The sequence below is a fragment of the Rhinolophus sinicus genome, chromosome 4, assembly GCF_057876585.1.
Source record: "Rhinolophus sinicus isolate RSI-liver-muscle chromosome 4, RSI-T2T, whole genome shotgun sequence".
NCBI classification, from domain to species: domain Eukaryota; kingdom Metazoa; phylum Chordata; class Mammalia; order Chiroptera; family Rhinolophidae; genus Rhinolophus; species Rhinolophus sinicus.
Window position 1 is genome coordinate 41,016,192 of NC_142504.1, and position 27,962 is coordinate 41,044,153.

At 32.3% G+C, this 27,962-nt stretch overlaps 1 protein-coding gene across 1 annotated transcript in view; it reads left to right on the forward strand.

Annotated features, from left to right (window-relative positions):
• Positions 1-27,962, forward strand: part of SEMA3E (semaphorin 3E) — a 250,627-nt gene that overhangs the window by 184,117 nt on the left and 38,548 nt on the right. Inside the window, exons 5-9 of the mRNA XM_019746903.3 lie at positions 13,693-13,786; positions 24,177-24,296; positions 25,978-26,120; positions 27,246-27,360; positions 27,796-27,865. Coding sequence (XP_019602462.1) covers positions 13,693-13,786; positions 24,177-24,296; positions 25,978-26,120; positions 27,246-27,360; positions 27,796-27,865 — 542 coding nt within the window. The remainder of the gene's footprint in view (positions 1-13,692; positions 13,787-24,176; positions 24,297-25,977; positions 26,121-27,245; positions 27,361-27,795; positions 27,866-27,962) is intronic.

Genomic DNA, 27,962 nt, shown 5'->3' on the forward strand with positions numbered 1-27,962 from the left:
ATTTCTCTTTCCCTGAGAAAAAGCCAAGAATTCCTCAGATTAGACTCCTCTGATTACCATGAAAGACTTTACCCATTAACCCCATTTTCCAAAACGTTCTTTGTTGACACTATTAACTCCAAGCACTATATGGTTCCAGCCAGGGGTGAAGGACAAATCAGCTGTTACAGAAAGTGTCCTCTCTCTTGCAGCTGTGCAGTTCTTACTGTGCAGATGGTGGATTTGGTTTTCCTTTTACCAGCGATTCTTTTCTTCTCCACACAGGACTGGGATCCTTTGTGATCATGTATGACTCAGTCAGCTGTAGGAACAGTCATAGAATTGAGGAGTTTTAAAATGTGTCCAAACGAAAGGGAACGGGGATTCAGAAATGAAAAATTGCCCTGAAGCCTGTCTGCATACTAAAAAGGGGCTATGACTTCCTTCCCATGAAAAGCAGATATTCATAGTTGTATAAAAAGCATCTTTGTCCTAAAAAAAGAATTTTGATTCTTGTTTCATTGTGTGTGGTCAGAATAACAGTGAGAATACTCAAACCCAGAGAAGGTAGACAGGAAAAGCAATAGAGATGAGAAATCCAGATCTTAAAGCTTACGAGTCAAAATGGTTCATTTTTGTGATGTGTAAATGTCTAAATAATTATTAGGTTGCTGCAAAAGTAATTGCTGTTTTTGCAATTATTTTCAACCTTTTACACCTCAATTACTTTTGCACCAACCTAATACCGCTATTCTTCAGTTACATTTTTTGACAGTAGACATAAGTGTTTATTCATGATTATTTCTAGCATTCTCCTATTTAATATTTAATTAATAGTAAATAATATTTAATGTTATCTCCTTTTTAATATTGTACATATTAGTCTGTAATTGCTTGCTTTAATTATAATATATATACATGTATATGAATTATTACATATATATCATATATTTTATCTAAGAAACAGATACAGTTCAATCCAGTTACTTTATTGAATATGCTGTGACAATTATTTTGTCATACAGTGTAGCAAGAACATCAGAAGTTAAACACCTGTTTATGCTGAACAAATATTTGCTACCATTACATTTTTCTACAAAATTTACCCTAACTTATCTGTACAGGATAGCATGTTCATAACTCTTCCCAAAATAGCCATAGTTCCATTCACTAAAATTATTGGCATTTTATTAAGCAAAAACTGAAATTATAAAATCTAGATTGTTACGTGGATTACTGCAAAACTTTATTTTCTTCAGGCTTTTTACATATAATTCTGCTTTGAATATTGCATAATTTGTTTATGTAAAGAAATTCCAAATAAGTAACTTGAGTAATTTGTCATGGAATGCTGTTTCAGTCTCAATATGAATTGTAAATTTAAAATCAGATTAACTGGGTATTCCAGGATGGGATTGACTAGACATATGTGATGGATTTTCAATCGTAGTAAATTTGACTTTTACAAAATCTAACACAGATGATCATAAGGTAAGTGAATCAAATTGGTACCCATGCTATAATTATAATAAGAGTATGTGTACTCATCTTTCAAATATTTAAAATACCAAATTTCTTAATATTCATGGACGGTGTAGATGCTTGACCACTACACTGTAAACCTGAAGCTGAAGCTGAATAATATTGTATGTCAACTATAATTTAATATATATAGTCACAGGGTATGGAGTATAGCAGAGGGAATGGAGTCAGTGGAATTGTAATAGGTATATATGATGTCAGATAGGCAATAGATTGAGGGAGGGGGTTATCACTGTGAGGGGTGAAATGTCTAACCGTTGCATTGTTTTGTACAACTGAAACTAATAAAAAAGTTTAAAAAAAAATCTCAGAACAAGATATTTATTATAATATGACATTTCTAATATGGCCTTGCAGGATATTTCCAACATATATTGCCAACATTCATCTGTTCATATCTGTAGGCTTGTTTAGGCTTCATTTAATCCCTTTCAGTTATTATCCTTATTGATGAACAAATTGTCTCATTCTTATCAAGTAGATACTTCAAGTTGACATTTAAGTCTTTGTGAGATGATATAACCCTAATAGTTTGATAGCTTTCTTTGCTTTCTAGAATGAAAAGATATTCCAAGCCCACTTTGCACATCTAGGGCTTCAGACCATTATCAAATTTTATTTTATGGTCTTTTATTGATTTCTACAAGTTCATTATATATTAAGGAAAAAAGAAAACTTGAGTGAAAAAAATGTTTGTGGTGCTTTTTCCATGTAGGATCTTTCTTTTTTTTTTTTTTTAATTCTTGTCATATTATTTATCTTTCTTTCATGTCTTCTGAATTTTGTGTCTTTAAAAGGCCTTTACACACCCAAGGTTATATACAAGATTTTTACTTTTCCTCATGTAATCCTATTTATTATGTATAAATTGTTGACCAATCTGGGCTACAGGGCTATAGGACATAAGGTAATAATCAAACTATTTTTTTCCAAATGGCAACCCAGTTGTCGAAACACCATTTATTGAATAACTAATCATTTATCCACAGTGCTTTGAAATTCTACTCATAACAATGTGAAACCTTACATCACATTGGCTTCTTATAATATAGAGCCAGATTTTAACATTAACTGTAGAACAAGAACAAAAACAAAATGCTGAATGAAACCAGCATTATGCACCATTGGGTGTGATATGAAACACCCATTTGCAAACCCTTGCATTTGTAAGAGGTCAGTTTTCTTTTTCTATATGATTATGTTGTATATTCAAATTTTTCAGTACTTGTAATTTCTCAGTGGTCTTTTATATTCATTCCTTCTTCTGATTCTCACAATGGTCATGGGAGATACAGCACAGAAATATTGTTTCATATATTTTATAAGTAATGAAATTGAGGTTGAAAGAGGTTATAGGACTCGAGTAAGATTGAATCAGAACCTTTCTTATCTCTATTTTGATTTGATTCTCTTTGTAAAAACATCTTGACTCTCATTCTAATGATTATTCCATTTCCTATTCTCATTCTCCTTCTTCTTCTTCCTCTTTTACTTTTTACTAGTTTTTGAGAAGATAGTATCAGAGACCTTATTTTATTTCTGCCATTGAAATGATGTATTTGTCTAACATGATTCAACTATTAAAACGTAGTTTTTAGATATTGAAGTATGGTTAATATATTGATTAATGAAAAGCACTAGCCTACTATATTATATATTACTTGTAGTCACCTGTTATTTTGGCTTTGTGACTTGTTAAATTGACAATTAGAGAGGCTAATTTGCTGAATTTTTATGGCGCGTAAAATGAGTAGCCTTCATTGCTTCTTAAATTGAATATTGAATTTAAGAAGTGGGTTTCTTAAGTGTTTGTTGAAAGAAAAAGAAACACACATATATATATATATATATATATATATATATATATATATATATCCCCCATAATTTGATGGGAATAATGCTATAAGAGATATATAGCATAGTCCATGGGAGAAGTCTTGGAGAATATCAGTAAAGTCATTTTTTAGCATCATTTCCCCATTAAATAGAAGTTAGTGTGTAGAGCAAAGGAAGATTGAATTATTTTTTTCTCAAAGGGAAAATGTAATCAAAGAGCTGTGGGAGTTCATGTAATGTTATCGTTTATAGAACTTCTAAAGAAAGTCAGTCAGATTGTGCTGGAGTTTAGATTGAATGGTGGGAGTCATGAGGGAGAAAACTGAGGTCATGTGCTGAAGGTCCTGAGAGCCGTTCAAGAGGTTAGACTTTATTCCATAACAATGTGGAAGCACCAGAGGTTTTCTTTTTTGTTTTTCAGAGGGAGAAGGACATGATTAAATTTGAGAAGGTGATGAGGATGTGGTGGGCAGGTAGGCAGCAAGGAGATGCTGTTTTCTAGTAAAAGCAGGCTTTAGGACAACGTAATCATTAAAGTTTGAGAAGTACTTGCTTCCAAATCTTTTAGTGCATCCAGGCATACATATCTGATAGAGCTATCAGTGTGGTATGAGAATATTGGTATGAGATAAGGGTGCTTAGGATAAGAAGGACAATGGAATCCTGAAGTAATAACTTATGAATACACAAAAGAGGGGAAAGATTATCTTGCCTTCAAATACAGGTTTAGGCAAATGTGTCTTTAAAAATTCAGCACAAGAGGGCCGGCCCGGTGGCTCAGGCGGTTAGAGCTCCATGCTCCTAACTCTGAAGGCTGCCGGTTTGATTCCCACATGGGCCAGTGGGTTCCCAACCACAAGGTTGCCCATTCAATTCCCACAGGGGATGGTGAGCTGTGCCCCCTGCAACTAGAAATGGCAACTGGACCTGGAACTGAGCTGCGCCCTCCACAACTAAGATTGAAAGGACAACTTGACTTGGAAAAAAGGCCTGGAAGTACACACTGTTCCCCAATAAAGTCCTGTTCCCCTTCCCCAATAAAATCTTTAATATATATATATATTCAGCACAAGAAAATTGAGTTTGAATTTACCTAGATGGATTATATGCTTTTAAAAGAATTTTTGCTACTTCTGAAGCTAATCCAATAATATTAAAGGAAATAAAATACTGGAACACATGATTTAATAAATAAATAATGACATAAAATATTTTTATTTTTTTATGTTTTATTTTTTTCTTAATATTTTTCTTCTTTAAAAATATATTAATGTACATTTTTGAAACTTGATTATGAATTAAATACCTGATAAAAGACACACAACCATGCCCAGCAACAAACACATATACAGCCTTCTTCACTTACAATGGTAGGTAGGATGGGTATTACTATAAAAGGAATATGGAACTAGAAGACACTCTTTGAGACTTGCAAAGCCTCTGATTCCACACATATAAAAAGGCAATAATATTTGTAACAATATTATTGACCCTGGCTTACTTCACAGTCTTATTTTCAGGATGAAATAAGATAACATATGCAAGAATACTTCCTAAATTTTAAAGTATTATACAAATATATTATTTTTAGAGAAAAAATGTGAAAACAAAAGCAATTAAAATGCAAAACTATTAGCCTTAAAGTCAAAACATTTACTAACAACTTTTCTCCTTTTTCTCGTATTTTTTTTTCCTGCTTATTTATTAAGTTTTTGGGAAACATTTCAAATGTTTTTTAATAAATGTTTTTATTGCTTGGCAGAAGAAAGGAAAAATGGTATAGTTAATCACATTCAAAATTAATTTGTCATACAGATTATTAAATAACTATTAGATAATGTGCATGCTGTGTTTATTCTAGACAGTTGAGCCTTGTGTATTTTACTTTTTCACTAACCACTAGAAATAGCTAATATAATAAGTGATTATTTGTTTTGTCGTGTAGTGTTTGTAATGTTGTTGTTTACTTTTGACAGCTTTCAGAATATCCAATGGCAATGAAGGAAAAAATAGTATTAGTTCACAAAGCTGATTTATTAATGGGAAATTTTCATTTCATTTAATTGGCATTCCACTTAACACCTGATATGCAAGGACTCATACTTACTGAAAAGAGCTTACAGTAGGCTTGCTGGGTTCTGAGGGCTTTCCTCTAGGCCTAAAGGGGAAAATGTCCCCACATCTACCATTTATTCTTTACAGACACTTTTTTTTTTTTTTTTCTGAAAGGTAAATGCATCTGTCCACATTTGTAACCTAGAAGTCCTGCTTTCGTTCAATCACAGGACGATCTATTCAAAAACTTCTCCATATCACATGGAAATGAAAAGTGCAGCCCATACTGTGAATACTAGTAATGTCTTGTAAATTTAAGCCACATTACTTAGGCAGAAATTCCAGCTGTTAAAACATAGATAATGGAAAGCCAGTGTAAATCATGACCAACATTCTCAATAGGATCAAACACCAACATCACACATTACTTGAACCATAAACTTGATTGCTTTGGGGTCACTGACAATGTCATCATGCCTTAAGTTTTCTGGTTGGTTTGGTTGTTGAATTCCACTTCACAAAAGAAAATTATATAACTCCATTTGTACTATTTTATTGGATAGTGCACTAAATTAAGCACTGCATTTAAGATCACAATGAACTTGCAAATAATGTGCAAAACTTCATTCTTGAATTTGTAGATAATTTGGCAGTCAGCTTGAGCAATGCAAAATAAAGCAATAAAAGTTTGGAATTTGACTGCTTTCCATCATAATATCAGTGCTGTTCACTTTATGGTAAATGTTCTTTATTTTTATTTCTTTTTAACAATTTCCACATCGCAGTTGTATGAAGTTCAAAAATAATATATTGAGTCTTGAGGCATTAAAATGAATTAGATCAGTGTATCTTCTGTCATATGTAGCTTAACAAGGTAAAGAAAGCTTCTGCTCTAAAATAATGGGGGGAAAATCAATTACATTATTAAAAACTTCTATCAAGTTAGTTGTTTGAAAAAAAAAATTAAGAATTCAGTCTTTACTCTCAATTCTGTATTGAAGTTTCATTTTCGTACACCACAGTATCAAGAAAATACTTTTACTCATGGGAAAAAAAATCAATTATGTGGGAGAAGAGAAGCCTTAACTAAAAATGTGTGTACCTCCATGTCATATCTCCATATTACTTTAAATGAAATAATGTCATCAATAAGGCCTTGGGAGATTAAAAAAATGTCTTTTTAATTCTCCTATATTTTATTTTTAATAAAACAAGATATAATTTTTAATAATGTGTCATGAGATATTAAATTATGTTATATTCATCCTAAACTTTAATATATCAATCCTGGCAAGATTCCATTAGAAATTAGAAAAGTATATGAAGAAAACATATTATCTTCATTGAATAGCTGGGGAAATTAAGGACATATCTGTTCTTCCTTTAGTCATTGTAGTGATGTTATCAGTTTCATTAAAGGCGATGGCAAGAGAGAAAAAAAGAGAACGATGATGTTGTTCTATAGGCAGCCCCAGGGAAGCATGCACGACAGAGCATAGCATAATAATTTGTACACATTGTTTAGTTCAAATCAAAACACCTGTCCACAGCTATGTTTTGTGAGTTGTTTTGGATCTATAAGAAAATAGGCAAGGACCAGGCAACAAAGGAGATAAGAAAACAATTTGTTTCTGGAAATGTAATATTTATTCAAACAACATAAACAGTTGTGCATTTCTGTGCCAGGTATCTTTCATACAGGTGATCAAAGATAAATGTCACATGGGCAATTTCCTCAAGGAAACCCCACAAACCAGTAGGGAAGAAAATCAAACAGACAATTATAATACATAGAAACAAATGACATAAAAGAGGGACTCTTATAATCTCTGGGAGGACACTGAAGGGGGTGGGAATCCACACTAGGTCAGACAAAAGAGTCAGATCAGGATTCCTGGAATTGAGAAAGTCTGTGATGAATTTTTAATTTTATATGGGCATTATTCTAAACATATGGATGAGTCCAAGTGAGCGATATGCAGAAACCTGCAAGTTGTTCAGAATGGCTGGTACCCAGACAGGAAGAGCAGCATTTTAGAGATAAAGAAGTCTTTTATATAAAATTCTAAGGACTTTAGACTGTTCTGTGGAGGCTATGGGAAATCAATGAAAGATCTGAAGCAGGGACATTGTAAGAGGAAATTCATGTTTCAGAAAGAAATCTTTGGCAGCAGTATAGAGAATTAATGGCTGAGGGCCAGGGAGACTGCTCAGGAGGCTGGTGTTAAAATTAAGGAGATAAGTGGTAAAGGAGTGAATCAAATAAGTGATAGGGAGCAGGAAATAATGTTGAATATTGCTAAAAAAAAAAAAAGAAAAGAAATAGTTAAGAAAAAGGAAAGAAAAGACTATTTGGAGTCACTTTAAGAAAACTGTAGAGTGGTGGGGTTTGGGACTTCACTCTGTTTACAACTGTGTTTCCCATTCCAAGGTCAGGCCCTGACAAATAGGAAAAATGTTGATTTTAAAAAAATGACTGCATAAATGATGTAAACTTATTTTCTCGATCAAACATAAGGCGTGAGGTTGTCTTCTGAGTGTCGAGAGAGGTCATAAATTAGGGTGCTTGAGTAAATAGCTGCTCAAAAGAATTATAAAAGGACATAACCGAAGAAACATATACATGTTTTGGCAATTTTGAGGGCAGATTGTTAATGACTGTTTTATGTTTTTGAATGGTTTTTCTCGAGCAGTTATCAGTATCCGAGGTTTTAGAATGGGGATGACAGACACCTGGATGAGAGAATATGGGACAAAGGAATGGAGGGCTGACTAAGGGGGAGAAGAGAGAAGGGACTTTTGTATTTTGAAAAAAATAAAAGGGTCCCGACTCTAGAGGTTGGTATCAGGTCAAAAAATATATATCGTGTTACAAATAATCATGGAGAGGAGGTGGAAGGCTGTGGGGAATCAACAGAACACTCAAGCTTATCATCCCACCTTTGAGCAGTTGCAGTCTATGGCATGGTCTGGGTGTTGTGGCGGAAATGTAGTGGCCCTGAAGTTCATGCCCACGGAGGAGATAGGAACCACGCGGTGGGATTGTCGAATAGGCACACGGACAGTATCCTTCAAAGGGTAGAAGCAGCCTGTGAAGGTGGATGACTGATATGACGTCAGTAGGTGCCAGCAACAAATTGATTGCACAGGTGGATGGTGTAAGTCTTGAGAAGAATGGTTGATGGTATAGTAGTTTGGAATGTGGATGGGGGAGCGTGAGTTATGTTAGTATTTCCTTGCAGAATGTAGAGTGTGGGCAAAAAGGGAGCCATCATTTACAAGGACTTAGGCAGGAAGCAGTATCCTCATAGGAGCTATATGAGTTTTACTTTTCTATGGCTGTTATAACAAATTCACAATAATTTAATGGCATAAAACAACACAAAAATTGTATCTCATAGGTCTGTAGGTGAGAAGTTAGAAATGATTCTCAGTGGGCTAAAATCAAGGTGTCAACAGGATTGCTTCCTTCTGGAAGATCTAGGGGGAGAATCCACTACCTTGGCTTTTCCAGCTTCTTAGAGACCACCCACATTTCTTGACTCATGGCCTCATTACTCCATCTTCAAAGCCAGCATTGAATGGCAGGCCTAGTATTCCTCACATTGCATCACTTTAAAGTTGATTCTCTGCTATCATCATCACATACTTCTTCTCTGACATTTTTAAAGACTGATGTCATTGGGCCCACCTGGATAATCCAAACTATTCTTGCCATCTGGAGGCACTTAATCACATCTTCGAAGTCTTTTTGACATGGAAAAGTAAGATATTCAGAGATTCCAGGGATTAGGACGGGCCGTTTTTTGAGGGTCTATGATTTTGACTAGTATGGGAGCTCTGTCTCAGTTAAGGCAAAGAAGTGTTGAAACATGTTGCAAATTGAGTGTGGTCCTAAGGATCTACATACCATGAAATAAAGATTTCAGAAGGCATGGTAGAAAGGTTAGGAGGAGCAATAAACCTGGGCCAGAAATATGGTTTTAGTTTTCATATTATCTCTAATATCTCTATCTATAAAAGAGGCAAAACTTTTCTAGGTTTAATTAGCCTTAACCACAGACAGATTATTTTTAACAATGTCTTAAAGTATTGATTTAATAAGTGAAAGTTAATTTCAGGTTCTTACTTATGCTGGCATTGGCCTCTTTCTTTTACCTGCTCTGAGGTGTCATATAAATATGGTTTCAGGTTATTATTGCACAAAATGTGCTTAGATGAAATTTATTGAGGCCACTCACTCATTTGTCACAGGCAACATTTGTGATGAAGCTATTACTTGAATCAACAAAGGAGACTGGGCTCAAAATAATAACAATGTAAAGTTGCATATGGTTGTAGACAGACTCTCAAGTCACTTATATAGAAAATGCCAACCCTTTACTATTTTTTTTACTATCAAATGTTATTTTAGTAATAACAGCATAATAGCCTTTGTCTAAAACAAAAGCAAAAACTGAACAACATTTTTGTTATCACTTCACTTAATTTAGTAATTCAAAAATAAAGTAAAAAGCAGGGACACAATATTACTTTTTTAAGGCATACAATGATTCAAATAAAGAATATTGATAACACCTATATTACACTCCTGCAGAAAGATATGTTCTGATTAATAAAAAGAAATGTAGTGCTTTCTGTGCTAGGTAACAACATCATAATTTAGTAATTAAAATATTCATCTCACAACCAGCCAAGTTTGGAGACAGTGTCACAGACGATCTATGCAAAGTGATAAGGCAGAGGATTTATACAATTGACAGAAGTTTAAAGCAACTCCTTATTATTTTGTTAAAATATTGTAGTCTTTAAAATTCACATTGCAGTAGTCTTCAAATTTAAGATGTATTACACTCTACTAATTTGACATTGTCTGCCATTTTTGTATTATTTAATTCCCGAAGTATTATTAACCAAGTGTTATGTATGGGTGAGATGATTGTATCCTCTAAAGATCTGGTCCTTTTTCTCTTTGTCCAGAAAAATAATGGTGTTTATTTAAAGGAGGGATATTCCAATAGTTTGCCTCTTTTTTAATTATTAGTGGCTGAAAAATTAGAAAATGCAGAACACATGCACTTTTCAGCATTATTGAGGTATAATTCACAAATAAAGTTATGAGATATTTAGAGTGTACATCGCAGATATATATATATATATATTGAAAGCGCAGGCTTTTTTAAAATAACATGGATATCTTTTTATCCTTTAATCTATTGAAAAATACGTTTTTTTAATAGTGGTGTGAAAATCAGGCAAAAATGTCAAATTTGTTCATTATTTTAAATGACTTTGTTGAGATAGCTTTAGCCATTAATCAAATAAATGAGAGATAGATATTTGAAGTCTTCTGGAAAAGGATAGGAAGGGTTCAGTCAAGGTACATCTAAGTTTGGACCTGAGGCATAGATCTCTGAGGATATATACAAGTATTCAGTATTCAATTGCTTATGTAGTCTCACTGTCAAACTTGAGGTTTCATAAAAGAGAATATCCTTTTACAAACTCAAACAGATTTATGTATTGCACAGAATTGTGTCTCATACATAACTAAAAATTCCAGGATGATTCTGGGTTCCACCTAATTGCTTTCAAACTGTTAGAGTTATAGGCTCTGTGAATATAGTTTCCTATTGATTAAGTCTCCCTTTGAAAGTTGAATACACTGCTACGTCAGATACTGGATACCTTAGACACATGCTGAAATCCACAAATCAACAATAGCCTCAGGAGCCTAGATTATGATTTATATTTATAAAAACCTGTGACTTTTCTAAGACATTGTGACTTCTGCAGTTCTTCAAAATCTGGGATTCTCTTGATCTCTGAATTCTGACAGTTTGCATTTTCTATCAGTTGTACTCACTTGACAGTTTAAATTTAAAGAGTGTATTGTACTTGAATAAATAAGCAATATATTTTTTTTTCCTCTTGTAGTTTCAATTTTAGTGTTTAAGGTGTCTAATTATATCCATTAGAGAAATCAACTTCATCAATCAATAGACATAAAAAGTTGATTATTACAGAATTTTGAAGCTATAGAAAATCATGATTTAAGGAAGTTCTACTGAGAATAGAACTTAAAAGTTCTTGTCACAATGTGACATAAGACAATGTATTATAAAACTGTACACTTGAAACCAATGTAATTTCACTAACCATTGTTACCCCAATAAATTTAATAAAAGATAATAAAACAAAAGAAAAAAAATGTTTTGTTTCTTTCTATGGTGATAGATGTTAACTAGGCTTATTGCTGTGATCATTTTACAATATATGCAAATATTGAATCATGATGTTTTACACCTAAAACTAATGCTATATGTCAATTATATCTCAATTTAAAAAAATAAAAAATAAAAATTAGAAGAAAAGGAAAATTGAAACAGTATAATAGCATACAGTATAAAGTAAATCCCCCTTCATCCTGCCAAAAAAAAAAAAAGAAAGAAAAGCAGTTCAGTATATCTCTTCAATAACTATGACTGAGCATTTAGACATTTGATTGTATTCAGACATACATAATATGTATACCCTACCTGTTTTCCCAAATACTTTGTAAAGTGGCAGTGACTAAAGGGACAAACAGGTATGATATTCATAGACTTGATCACTTCCTCCTCCATATAATGCTATGAAATTGTTTCAGAAATTTACTTGAAACCCCTTTAGCACAGGTATTAGCTGGGTGGACCAATAATTCTAACTCATTTGAACAAACGTTTTCTTGCCGTGTCGTTGCAAATTTTTAATCTATGGGAAGTGAACACAAAAATGTCTCAAATGGTTTACTGGCATTCTTACTTTATACTAATCTGTGTAAAGTGTCTAAATAGGTAACTTTTTTTTTGTCCTCATATATCAGTTTCGTCACACTCTGGGTCACGGACACATTTGTTCTATAGATTATGGTTCAATTCCAAGGATAAAACTCCGGGGGTTATAGAGGTCATGTGAGCTCTGCATTTACCAGAAAGGTTTTGGAAAGGCGGAATCAAAATGGTGATGTTAGGTTATTATAGAGAGAAAGAGGAAAGTGTGTTAAGTAAGAATGGCAACATAAGGACAGAAAATAAAGTGGAGTAATAGGAGTGACTAGGAAAGTCATGATCAAGTTCAAGAGAAGTGCATGCTATTCCCAATGGTTACTAGGGACTATAATTGCTTATAGGTTCATGATTCACAGATGGGCAAGTCTAGTCATATATACCCCAGTGAACAGGATTGCAAAGTACCGTTGACTCTTGAACAAAACGGGTTTGAACTGTGCAGGCCCACTTATATGAGATTTAAAAAAAACAACAAAAAAACAAGGGTCCACTGAATTTTCAATCTGTGGCTGGGAATCCACAAATACAGAAGGCTGACTATAGCTATCCACGAATTCCGGCTTCACAGTGGTAGGTTCCCCTGACCCCTGTGTTGTTCAAGGGTCATCTGTGTTTTTTTTCTACCAAATTTTCCATGTTGATTTTTATTGTCACTTTTCCAAGCTAATTTTCTTTTATCCCAACCATTTATAGCATACTTAATGGAGGTTAATTATAAAAATATTGCTTAATGAGAATTTTGAAATTTGAGAACATGCTGAGAAAATTTCTGTGGTTATGTGCTTGCAGTAGGAACCAATAAAGTAGTAGTTTTTCATGGAAATATTAATTTTCAATATCTCATTTCTGTAAAGCCAGACTGAAATATTGCTCAGAATGTGACATTATTTATACATAAATATATGTATATAGTCAAGTAATTATTTACGCAGTAGTCATCCCTGAATTATTAAATATTAGTTGTCTATACAGAGAATATGTGATGAAGAATTAAAATGATTGGAAATAAATATTTCTGATTATCGATGGAAAATTTTATCATTTTCTGTTGCATACTGTTCAAACAATCAATAATAGTCCTATGGAATAAAAGCCCATTTCTGTGTTTATCATTAAATCTCCTTTTTCCTTTTTTCAGCATATTTTAATTCCTTTGGAATATTTAACTAACACATCTCAGAATAATAAATACTGTCCGATCAAGTGATGAAAACTTCTAATTTCATTCATTTTATCACTTGCATACTTTTTGGGAGGAGTGAGAAAACCCATATGAGCCTGCAAAACCCATGTATTTTTTCATAAACCCGTTTATTCCTAAAAATTTGATGTTACTCTCCGGTGCCCTATTTACAATACCTGTTTTAAATAATTAAGGTTAATACATTTATTTGAGCAATTCTTATTAAAGTTGGTATGTTCATAATGGTATTTTTGGTTTTTTTTCAAGGATCCCCTGTTTCACCTGGAATCGCACAGATCAGAGAGAGGAAGGGGCAGGTGTCCTTTTGATCCCAGCTCCTCCTTCATCTCCACTTTAATTGGTAATTATTGCCTCAGACATCAGGTGGTAGTCATAATGATTTTGAAACCTCAGTTACATTCTTTTGGTATTTCTTTATATATCTTGCCTTGTCATATCTTTTGATTTGTGCTGGGAACAATGATGTTACATTTCAACCATGCTAACTTGAATCAATTTGACTCTAAAACAAATGCAACTGCTATGAAGTGTGCATGTCTCATTCTGAAAACACAAATTGTCATTTGATACCTGAAATAAGACCTTTTGTATTGTGCCATTTATTATTCACAAAATGCAATTATGTAAATATTTTATTAAAATTCCGCTAGAGAAACTAAACTATTTTAGCATATGTTATTTGTTTTAGTTGTTCTATGATTTTAGGGGAACTTAATATTCTTTCATTGATGTATTTTGCTGTATCATTGGACTACAACAGAAAACCATCCTAATTGAGAACTTCAAAGTTATTACCATGTTTCCCCGAAAATAAGTCCTAAACGGAAAATAAAAGCCCTCGCATGATTTTTCAGGATGCTCGTAATATAAAATAAGCCCTACCATATTTCCCTGAAAATAAGACTGTCTTATATTAAACTTTGCTCCAAAAGATGCGTTAGGGCTTATTTTATATCGCGAGCATCCTGAAAAATCATGCTGGGACTTATGTTCCAGTTAGGTCTTGTTTTCGGAGAAACACAGTATCCAAATTCCTATTATTACAGAGTGTAAACTATAGAGGTCACCAGCTCAAATCACCATTAAATGTCCACATTGGAATAATAGAATAAGCTTGTCATGTCTGATCTAGATTTCAGTTTGATTCAATTTAATTAGATGACGTACATGAGAATTTTACTTAAGACACAGCAAAAGACTCTCCTTTCTCTTTTATACTATTCGGGGTTGAAAATGGCACAATTGTTAAAGTGTTCCAGCACTGTGATGGTACAGACTGATGGATGAGTTACCAAGGATAAGATTGAAGAGAGTGATCCTGGACACCTAACATAGTTGCTGTTAGGAATCGTTCTGCTTTCTCAGCGTTGAGAGGTTTTGTTATAGGTGTGGTATGATGTACACGCTTCTATGATTATATTTGCAACACTGACTATATGCTAATATTAGTTTCATGCTGTTCACAGAAAATGAAAATGTGTAAAAAATATGTAGAATTACTATTTTAAATAAATGGTTAAAACTGAAAACTTCCCCTGATGATTAATCACAATATCTCATGCTTAATTTAGAGTTGGTATAGACGTGTATTCCTGTGTAGTTCCTGTGTATTCTAGAGGCTGTGTGTTCACTGAGCTTATTCCAGACAGTTGATTTTGATGGACTTTGCATATCACTCCCCGCACTCCCCCATCCCACTCCTGGTACTCAGGTCCAAATAGGTAAAACGTGTGTGTGTGTGTGTGTGTGTGTGTGTGTGTGTGTGTGTGTGTGTGTGTGTGTGTTGTGTGTGTGTAAACAGAATATGAGGGAGATTTTAAATATAGGAATAGTGTTTCCTAAGTCTGTTTAGGCTAAGTAGAAACCAATACCTTAGTAATGACACTTTCGGTGAATGTCAGATTCATAAATAATAGAAATTCCTAGTAGATTGTCATCATATGTATTAATATACATGCATTTGATAGACTCATACTATTTTTTCCTAACATTTTTTGTGATTTTTAAACTGCATATATTTAGGATTTTAATACATCTGGATAAAAAAGACTTTCTTATCACCTTTCCTTTACTATACAGAAAAGGCCTTCTATAAAATATTGACTGAATGGAATATTCACTAAGGTTCCTAAATAAGTGAATGACCAAAATACATTTTGGGATATTATTCATAAAATTATAACAAATTGTATTAAAAGTCAAAAATTACACAGTAAATGCAACTTTTATAGTGAAATCCTAAGAAGATTTGAGTATCATTTATTTTTAATATTTCATTTAAATTTTAAAAGTAATGTTGTTTGCCACCCTGCCACTCACCACTCAGACTCCCTGGAGCTTGTTTATGCATGAAACCAGAAATTTGAAACTGAATTTTTTAAACAGGGAAATATTACTGGAGGGACATTTCCAAGTGAGTTTCATTGAACTTCCAAATCGAATTACACTCTGCTGGAATGTGAAGTGCTTGCCATCTGGGTGGCTGTTTCACTTATTCATAAGAGAAATCAAATCATAAGGACCCTCCAAGCTAAACACAAAAGTTACAGAATAATCCCTCCAAAGAAAAGAAATAAAAATATAATTCTTCACATGTATTCACTAGCTTTCATCCCAAAGTACCTTTGAGAGATCGTTCACTCACTATGGAAATGTAGCAGCCACCGGGATGGAAACCTGATAACCTATGTGAGCCAGCAACTCTTTAAAAGAGAGGAAGTGGAAATAATTTACCCAATTGAAAAAGCAGCAGGAATTTGCGCTGGAAAAATGGAGCTACCTGTGTTGGAATTTGGCAAGCTCAATGTAGCTTACTCTGACAGGGAAAGAATGTGTTAATGTGGTATTTTATGACCACACACATTTTCTGCTGATGGGTTAGGACAAGACTCCAGCAAAAAAAAAAAAAAAAAAAAGACCATCTTAATAAATAAATAAATTAATTATTTTCTTAGATTCTCTCATTTAATCTTTCATTTTTTATCTTTATTAAATTTATTGGGGTGACATTGGTTGGTAAAATTAGACAGGTTTCAAGTGTAAAATTCTATAATACTTCATCTATATAGTATGGATTGCATTGTGGGATCACCAGCCAGTCTTTAGACCATTGCTCCTTCTTTGTTTCTTTGTTAATTATAGGTCACTCTTAACATTTAATGCCTGTTTACATGAAGATGCACTTTCATGATTAAAAAACTTGAATTTGTAACAAAATTCGTAAAACTAACAAGGATCCCAAAGAAAAAAAATGGGCTTGCAAATCAGATAATTTCTTAACTTTAGATAGAATTTTCATCTCAGTAACTTTAAATTCAGTTGCCATGGAGTAAAGCTTACTGAAAAATTGAATAAAAAATGAGTATCATTTGCTAGGTGAAAGACAAGTTAATGAATTACATTTTGATTAAATATATAATTTAATTTAGAAATGAAATGTTAATAACATAATGAGTCTGTGTGAGACAGAACTCAAGGAGTAAAGCATGCTCCTTATTGAACTGTGTTCTGTATGTTCAGAAACCAATCAAAATGAAATTATCTATTAATTACTCTTACTCTTCTAATGTCATTTGTTAATAACATAATTTATTTGGGGGGCATGTAAGTTCATATCTCAGGTATAATATTTCTGTATGTTTAGCCACATTTCCCCCTTCTATGATTACCAATATTATATTTAAAGTGGCCTTAAGTATGCAAGACACTACAACCTCATTTAAAATGTTTATTGAAACAATGAATTATTGAGTAAAATGAATTACTGGATTACTTGCCTATCCCTTTCAAGTCATCCAAAGATACTTAGTTCTTATCTTGCCACTAAATTAGTGGGTTTGGTAACTGGCAAAATAAAAATTCAGGAAACATATTCTGTAAGTTATATGTCATTTTGTCCAGGAAGGAAAAATAATAGCGGACACTTTTTCATCAGTTATGTCTGATGTATTATTGAAATATTCCCCTTATTAAGTTGATAACACCTCCAGTAACATCAAGATTTCCCTTATAATTTGCCCTCTCAATTCTATTGCCATTTTTAAAAATGTTCCACTCTGACCCAGATTTATATTGTCAGTTCCAGGTGTAATTTAATACACAGAATACTTGAAGTGACAAAGGTGTGCTAACATTCATGTTACATATTACCAGTGTTTGAGGGAAAACCACTCTAATCTGTAATGTACTTTTTTCACACTTTGCTTTGAAGTGTGAGCTTTGTTATTGGGATATTTTTAGGATACTTCTCAGGTTAAAGACTTACTCAAATTTATTTCAACAAATAACCACAAATACAATATTCTACAATCACTGAAATTTTCTTTTTATACTTTTTTGGCCTTTATTACATATTTCAGCAAATAAATCTACAGAACTTTACAGCCCCTGAAGTTTCCTTCCTGTACTTTTATTCATAATAATGAGACCTTTGTGAATCTCCTCATCACAAATTCTGTGAATTAAAGGTTAGTGTTGATTGAATGAAAGGGAGTCAGAATGCATGCAGGGAAATTTTAAGTGATTATTTCAAGATCCTAACATTAAAATCAAAAAAAAAAAAAAGTAAATGTTTCTTTTTAATTGACTACATTTATATTCAGGGCAGAGTTATAAATGAATAGTTCTCACACAAAATAGGACTTAATAATATTAGAAAAATAAATGAAAAGATCTAAATGAAGGTAAAATATACATCTCTATAATTGCAGCCTCTATAAATGTAATAAGTGAATGTGCTGGTTCGTTTCTTGAATTCATCCCAACTGTATAGAAACTTAAAGTTATTCCTTACCACGTTTCTGTCCCTAAAGAATATCTGTAATTTCTTATCCAAGACTACTGCTCTCTCTCTTACATTGGGCAGAATGCCAGTTATCCACATGCTAACTGTTGCTTCTGACCATAACTGCTAGTTTCTAAAGAGCTATTTGAATACTTTGCTTATGGTTTCCTCAAAATAAAATAAAACAAAACAAAACAAAAAAAGATAGAGGAAAAAAAGTTCTACTTTTCCCCATTGACCTTCTCTACCTTAGGAAACTGGTTTGAACATGCCAGTACCCATGTCACTGGTTTGCCACCAAGAAAACTTGGTTTCCAGCATCCCAGCAGATGCAAATGAACAGGTTAAAAACACATTTTTCTTTTATCTTCATGCTTCAGAACCCACCTTCTTAACATTGATAGCTAGTGCCGGATATCTCCCAAAAACAAGCAAAACGCCCAAACAACAAGTACATAACAAATAAATAAATAAATAAATAAATAAATAAATAAATAAATAAATAAATAAAAAATAAATAAAAAACCCAGTTCTTTCCAGTTTCTTTCAGCATTCTAGGCAGAGTATGAGTGTGAAGTGGGATGTTGGGTTTTACAGACAATTTTTATCCGTCTGCATCCTTCCAAGTACGCTTCTGTTTGCAGTTATCTGTGTCAGAGTTGTTCTGCAAAATAGTGCATCTAAAGTAGAATAATTTTCTAACAAAAGTATACAGTTCCGTTATGAAATGAGACAGTTAAATCAGTCTATAGCCATGTGCTTTCCATGAGGCAAATGTATTTCACATTAGATTTGGAGATATTTACAGCATAAAGAGGAGAAATTCTTAAGTGAAACTTAAAATAAGAAGGGTATGAACAACCACTTTGAATTTTTCTCACTAAACAATTAAGATCTGTGTTTCCAACATAGTGACTAAAAACTCCAATTGATTAATATACAATCTATGAATAAAGCCCATGGTAAGTTCCATATAATATTAAGGCACTGCAATACTTTTAAAACTTCAATAAGAGTTTGTATTGTAAAAAAGGAGTGATGTAGAAAAGTATTTTAATTATGCATTTTAACTTGGAATTATTTACAATGGATTTTTTTTTTTTATATTGCTGAGTCAAATGATTATCTTATTATGTTTTCTTTCATATCAGCAGTTCACTGTTGACACAGTCTTTCAGGATTGACACTATTGGGAGGAAATACTAGAAGAAAACAGAGCCCCCGAGTTCATGAATTAAAATGATTAAATAACAAGGTTCTTGAAGAGCCAAATTTCAAAGAACTTTATTAATTTATATAATAGTTTTATTTTTTGCTTCTTTTGATATTTCTCACTGGAACTGTTTTGAAAAAATCAGAATCTTATCCTGAGTTTTTGTTGTTGCATTTCATAGCTTTATTTTTTTTTAATTTGAACACCTAAAAGTTTCAGATATATTCATTTATTAACTCATTGTGCCATTCATTGATTCAATCAATGTTTGGAGAGTGTTTTCTGTATGCCAGACACAAGTGCAAGATACGGGGACAAAATAATACATAAGACACATCAAGATGTCTACATTCTAGACTTCTTGAAGAATGCTAGTCTACAGTCATGCATAATGTCAGAGACATAAGGAGTCAACTAAAATATAGTAGAATGAGCAATATGATAGAAATAGCCACAGGGGCTATGGTGGTAGTAGACACCATGAAACTAACAAAAGTTTGGTCAGGGAAGGCTTCGTGGAGAAAGTGGGCAATAGTCAGGTAAATGAGAGGTGAAGTGGGAAAGGAGGTGAAGAATTCTAGGCCAACATAAGGGCAGCAGAGAGAACATAAATGCTTGGCAGCCTCAAGAAATCACATGTAGGTCTCTGATTTTACAGGTACTGAGACCGTGAAATGTTGAACGGTTTTGCTAAGGTCAAACAGCAGATTTTGAGCTGGAGGCTTAGTTTGCCAGATTTCCAATGCAGAACTATTCCCACTATTCTTGTATCTGTACATAGAGACTATTGTTGAGCATGACAATGATAAGTTACATTCACCTGTCAAAATACCCTGCAGATGTGTTATTTTTTTATTATAACCACAATGGACCATCTAAAATTAACATAACATCAGTTACCATCAGAAGCCAGTGCTATAACAATGAAAAATAATATATGGCATAAAAATCAAATGGTTATTTATAGTCAGAATATCAAAATAGGTTATACCAGTTAATTATGGCTAAGCTAATACATTTATTAAATATCATGTCTTCATAGACATGCACATAGAAAACTAAAAACCTGGGTAGTTCTGTTCTTATCACTGAAACTCTAAGACATATTTTACTATTTATATGAAATTTTTTCTTTTTCATCCATGAAAATATGATTTATCCAGATGTTATTTTTGTGCTCTATAACGTACCAAGATATTGATGCACAGATTTTCTCTAAATATACCAAATGGTTATAATTTTAAAGTAAAGTTTTCAATTACACCCCATGTATTTACTGTAAATACTCTCAATTATTATAATGATGGTATTTTTACTCATTTAATTACTATTAGGTAACATTCGTGCTTATTCTAATTTATTATTTTTCTTCAGAGTGTTTATTTTTTTCTTGAGAATTTATTTTACCAAACATAACTATTATCTATTACTATGAATTTATTTTGTTCTTCACTCTGATAATAAGGTAAGAAAGGAGAATCTTTTCCTTCTGAGGAAACTCTAACATTTCCAACAGAAACACATTTGGTTCAGTTTACACAGCATATAGATTTGGGCACCTGTTTAGCTTCTCTGAAGTCTAAGTCATACAGTTCACATTGTGTTATTTGAATTGTTCACAAACTGTTTTCTTTTATCTGGGTACAAAAAGGGAAATTGGGTAAATTGGTAATATATCATCCTTTTCTTTTTCTTTTTTTGTTTCCTTTGTGTAGATAAGCTGCCCTGGGTATATCATTATTTGGTATCATAGGGTTGCCATCTAGTGGTCCCAATGAGTACTTGTTTGTTAAGTTTATAGAATTGATTAAAACACGTAGAACTTTGAAATAATATTCCAAATTGGGATAAGTGCAATATAATTGATATGGACTAATGTGAAGATTAGTTTCCCATAATCATAACATTTTCAGATATCAAAGTTCAAGCAGTACTTTAGGAAATGAAATATTAAAAACTTGTGAAATAGAAAACTGGCATGATTTTTAAGAAGTCTATATTTTGTGCTCACTATATTAAACATTCAGCCCAGTCAATATTAGAAAAATAAGTCACATTGAGAATAATTTTACAAAATGACCTTTGTATTTTAGATGGGAAATGTAATCAAGTATAATAATTAAAAACAAAAACATCTCAGGAGAAGACTCACTGTGGTGGTTCAACAGTCAATTAACTCTTTTATGGTCAATTCGTTCATTCATGCTATCGAGTTGATGATACCAAGGCCTCTTAATGACTTCAGTGTGACTCTTTCATTCATGTTCAAGAAGTACAGAATCCCAAGTATGGTTCATATCTCTAACCACTGAGTGCATTTTATCTTAAAATACTCTTTCTCCACATTTGGATTTAAAATTTCTAGTTGTAACAAGAAATCGCTTCCCATGACAACTAACACTAGTTGACTTTGATATAAATTATGTTGCTCTTTTCCCCATTTATTACCAAAGAATGTGTCTATAAGAGCTCTGGTATAACTTTCTCTACCAAGCTATATTTTCTTAAGTCCAGATGTAAAGAAGCATCTTTTTCAGTTTTTGTTATTTTCCTTGTCATTCCTCTCATTTAGCATACATTAAATACATGGAATGAACTCAACAAACATAACTCTTTTTAAAAAATAAATTGTTATCTTGGATATTTTCAAATACAAAAAAAAATTGAAAGAGGAGTAAAATTTACAGCTGTACCATTTACCTTGATTCACAGGTTGTTAATATTATATCACATTTGCTTCTGTCTCTCTTCTCTCCTTCCCTTCCCTTCCTTCCCCTTTTCTGTTTCTTATATAACATGTATAGTTATAAAATGAATTATTTTGTGGGAAACCTGCATTTTATTTATTTGCATCCTATACAGTTTTTAAGTATCCATAGTGAATTTTGAGAAATGAAAAATACTTTATTATAATAACATTTCTAAAAACTTAATTTTCTTAAGTCTTTGAATTCAATTTATATCCCGTTCTATTTCTAAATCTGGTATAACTAGCAAACATCTTCACTTTTTAAAAATTAAGTCAGTTAACTCAAGTTAAAAATAAACTTCCTTACAAAGTGTCCTATTTATAACTCAGTTGATTACTTTCTCAAATTTTAAACCATACAAATGTATTTAATCTAGTCAGGTTTTTAGAAATTATAAAGGCCTCACCTTAGGGAAAAACTTTCATAAATATTACAACTTTTTTTTAAAAAAATCTGATCAATAAAATATATAAATATGACACTCAAGTTCTCTCAAATTCTGTTTATATGCTTGGTCATATTTTTATACCTGTAACTTTAGTAATTCTAAAATTCAGTGTGCAGTTAAGACATATTAAATTGGAAATACAGTTAATTTGAATTCTCTTAAACTTTAAAGCACTTTAAATATAATGTGTATACCTATGTACGCATTCCACATTTAACAGAAAAGCATTAATACTTTGATTTAGTGTACTTATCATTTCTGTAGTTTTTGCCCACTGTTACACGACACTCATTAAGAAAATATGTTTACCACCCTAAATGGAGGTTGTTGTTTCCAGTATTGTGCCCATCATTTGCTTCTTGGTCAGAGATCTTGCCTGGGACAGGACACCTGAGCTGCATCAGCCCAGGATAATCCTTCTGGCACCACTAATGGGCACACTGTTTACCTTTTGTTGTCACTTTGACAAAAGAGGACCCCGAGTCCCTATGATTGAGAGCTGTTCTTTCTGGAGTTCCAGATATATCCTTATGTTATTTTTCTAGTTGTTAAACTTTTTTTTCCTCTTCTCATAAGCTATTTTAATGTCTGTCTTTCTGACTGGCTCCAATCATGTTGTCATTTCTTGAGACACTGCATATATTTGTATTTTCCTTGGTCTAATTTTTTTTTTATTAAATTTATTGGGGTGACAATGGTTAGTAAAATTACATAGGTTTCAAGTGTCCTATTCTATAATACATCATCTATATATCACATTGTTTGTTTACCACCCAGAGTCAGTTCTCCTTCCATCACCATATATCTGACCCTTTTTATTGTCTTTTACCATCTTCCTCCCCCTCCTCAGTCTGATTTTAAGCCTGCAACCTCCACCACATATGGCAGCTAACTTCATTCATTCTGTTGACTGCCCAACTAAATTATGAACTCCTTATTGCTTTCCTAACTAGGCCCTAAACTTACAAATTAAATGACAACTAATTGGATTATATACAACATTGTCAGACTGTGTTGTTCCCGCACTAAAATCATGTTAATAGAAGCAATTTCTTGTTACATAAAGGAATTGAGTTAGTTGACTCACATATAATACCAATAGTAGTAGTAGTAGTAGTAATAATAATAATAATAATAATAATAATAATAATAAAATACCCTGATGATATGAAGGTTAAAAGATGCTTCGTAAAATAAGATCAAACCAGGTTATTTATCAAATACTCATAGGTCTTTGTATGTGCCAGCTACTCTTTTAAGTTCTTTACCCTAACCATTTTGGATGCTATTCCTATCTATAAAAGAGGAAACTGAGAGGTTAAACAACTTGCCCAAGTTCACACAGCTGGTAAGTGGCAGAGTCAGAATTGAAACTGGCAGTCTGACTATACCATGCATGCCCTTAGCAGTAATATTGTTTTCATAAGGTCATATTCATGGTAAACCTAGATGTATTTAATATAATTGTGGTTTATACACCATTTTCCAATCCAGAAACAAGTACTGACTTAATTTTTATCTGATGTTTCCCTGCAGGTAGTGAATTATTTGCTGGACTCTACAGCGACTACTGGGGCAGAGATGCTGCCATCTTCCGGAGCATGGGACGACTGGCCCATATTCGCACCGAGCATGATGACGAGCGCCTACTGAAAGGTAGGGCTGAGGAGAAAAGAGAACTCGTATGTAAATCACAGTGGAACATAAGTCTAGAACTCATGGGAAATTTGCCATTTTGATGGTAACGACAAACGTAATTTATAGTTTTTAAAAAGTTTGGTATTTGTAAAATTAGCACTATTTGTGAATTCAAATATTATACACGATATGTGTATATCATTTTATACCAAAATGGATTTGCTCTATTATGAAACCAATATACGTTTATAGCAATGCTTAGAAATCAGAATTTAAATGGCTAAAACAAAGCAAATCCATGAAAAGTGAAAAACCCTTTCATTCAATAAGTTGTTTTAACAATTGGTATAATTTGGTATTAATTGATTGCTTTGCTTTGCTTGTTTTAATAGGATCACATTGCACTTTAGAGGTAAAACTCTAGGAAAATTACTAACCATTTACTGACATAAGAGTCTTTACAAGGAATAATTTTTAAATTTTGGCACAGTGGTAGATGTACAACTAAGATGTAGAACTAAGCCATAATTTTATGGTGATCATTTTCATTGTTTCCAGGCTTTTGGTTAAGATTTCAAGTGCATAGTCATTGTTGGCAGCATGTTATTATTAAAACATTTGACCTACCATATCAATCAAAGGTCATTCACTCAGATACCTTAGACTACAAACACAAAAGCTTACATTTTCTTTCTTAAAATTAAAATGGTCTTCCATGAGCTAGCTTGCTAGATAATTTATGAATATAAAAATATATGTAAAGATTTTGTAGTGTGTCAGATGGGCACATGTCTTATTAAGGAGATCACTTCATGCATGGTGTAGATGCCTGACCATCACTGCACTGTACACCTGAAGCTGAAGCTGAATAATATTGTATGTCAAATATATATATATATACACACATATATACATATATATACATATATATATATATATATTTGACATACAATATTATTCAGCTTATATATATACATATTATGTATATATATATACATATTATATATGCATATGTGTGTGTATATATATATATATATATATATATATATATATAGTCACAGGATATGGAGTATAGCATAGGGAATAGAATCAATGGAATTGTAATAGATATGTACGAAATCAGAGGGGCAATAAATTGGGGGAGCGTGGTTATTACTGTGAGGGGTGAGATGTCTATTACATTGTTTTGTACACCTGAAACTAATAAAAAATATATGTAATTAATAAAGCAATAGATAATATTAAAAAAACTAAAACTGCTCTAAAAATAGTGTTTTAATGTAAAAAAAATAAAAAATAAATAATGGTAAACTTCCTTAGTAAAATATTTTTCATATGTTTACACTGACTTTTATATATGTGGGACAAAATTATGGAGCTTACCATCATAGTGCCCGTAACGTGTACTTCTCTGAATGCAGTTCAAGTCTATAATATATGATGTTCAAAATTATTTATTTCCTACTTGACTCTTTTATTTTGCAATTAAATTACCCTCTAATATTAAAAAAAACAACTGTTAATTGCATGTAAAATGGAGATATCTGCATGATTTTTAATGTTTAATATAAAATTTCAAGGAAAATATTTCTTCCTAAATAATAAAAATTAAACTGAAGCTTTCATGTGACACATAATTTATTAAAAGACATTATTTTGTTGTAATAACTATTTCACTTTTATTTTGTTTCTTCTGTAGAACCAAAATTTGTAGGTTCATATATGATTCCTGACAATGAAGACCGAGATGACAACAAAGTATATTTCTTTTTTACTGAGAAGGCCCTGGAGGCAGAACACAATGCCCATGCAATTTACACCAGAGTGGGGCGACTTTGCATGGTGAGAAATACATTTGTCTCTTATTAAGCTTGCTTATCTCACAGTTTATGGGCAGGCCTTTGTTAATGTTGTAATAGGTTTCTATTTTAAATTATTTTCTGCTATTTCTGTAGGCTGCCTAAAATTTGCATTTACTATCTAATCTTTATCTGTCATATCTACTGAAAGTTTTCTTCTAAAAGAGCTTTGCATTTTGTATGATTCTCCACATTTTCAAAGCCATGTGGAGAAGAAATAATCTATATATTAGGCTGTACTTCTTTTGCCACAGAAGTTGGAGCTTCATTTCAAAAAAAATAATTTAACCAAAATTTTTAAAGTAATTTACGTATGTTTAAACAATTCAGTTGGTTAATTCTGTAGAAAAAAACATCTGTAGTTTGTTGGATATTCAGATAGATTATTTGGGACATTTAAAACCAACTGTAATAGCAATATATTGCTAATAATATTGCAAATGGAAAGCTACTTTACTATTTAAGAAGATATTTAAGAGTAAACTTTATAAGAGATTTGTACCTGTCATTGTACATATATGTATGTATGTACAGAAGGTGCCAAAAAAATGTATACACATTTTAAGAAAGGAAAAAACTGTATTAAAATTGTAATATTCAATATACTATACTGACAACAAAGGATGAATACAAGTCATGTGTATAAATTTTTTTGGCTCCCCTGGTATGGTGTGTGTGAATGCAAATATACGTTATATATATGTGTTGTATGTATACGTACAACATATGTTTGTGTGTGTTTATTTGAAGTTCTTTTTATAAAAGAAAAATGGAAAGGATGCTTCCATATTGATGAGATAAACAAATTATTTATAATAGAATAATAAAGGTTATTATTGTACCATAAAATCTACTATTTTGTTTAGGAGAGACCACTCTATTAACAATGTTTTATTCATGGAATGTGTATTTAATGGACCAGAGTGAAAGTACACTGACCAGGTTAAATATGCAAACCTGAAAAAAAATGTATGCGGAATCCCATTTATGTTACTACTTGAGGATTATGCTAAATTTTTCACATTAAGTTTTCCTGTTTAATAATACAAAATCTATTGTTGGTAAAAGTTCTTTATATACCCACTTACCTGTGTTTTGTTTTTCACAGAATGATGTGGGAGGACAGAGAATACTGGTGAATAAGTGGAGCACTTTCCTAAAAGCGAGACTGGTTTGCTCAGTACCAGGAATGAACGGGATTGATACATATTTTGATGAATTAGGTAAATATTGGGAGAATTAAATTTTAATGTTCGATGTATACGCTTCTCTGTAACCCTCACTATCTCTAGCACATATGGAAAACTTGCTTTTTGCAGTGTTTGACTTAGAGTAAGTTTAACTAGAGTTAAACTTAAAGTAAGTTTATTTTTTTTTTCATTTTGGCCAGGTCCACGTGGTGGGGCAAAGGAGTTACAGGAAGAAAAAGAGACCCATCTTATTAGCTTAGAGTCAGCACTTCTTATTTTTTCTTTGAGACTCAGTTCAAAGCCACCCTGACAAACGAAATGTTTCACTCTTTTGTGATATGAGCATGGTTGTATGACTGTATATGAAAAATAATATCTTAAAATCTTTAGTGGGTTCTAAACTGTTTTATGTCAACATGTTTTCTTTATATGCAAAGAGGACTAATGTAATGGTGTTTAATTTTTCAGAGGATGTATTTTTGCTGCATACCAGAGATCATAAGAACCCAGTGATATTTGGACTCTTCAACACTACCAGGTGAGGAATTTACATGGTTAATAAAAACATTATGAAACAAAATACGCCTCACCCCTTCACTGTGTAACTTGGAAATACTATAATAGTATACACCCAT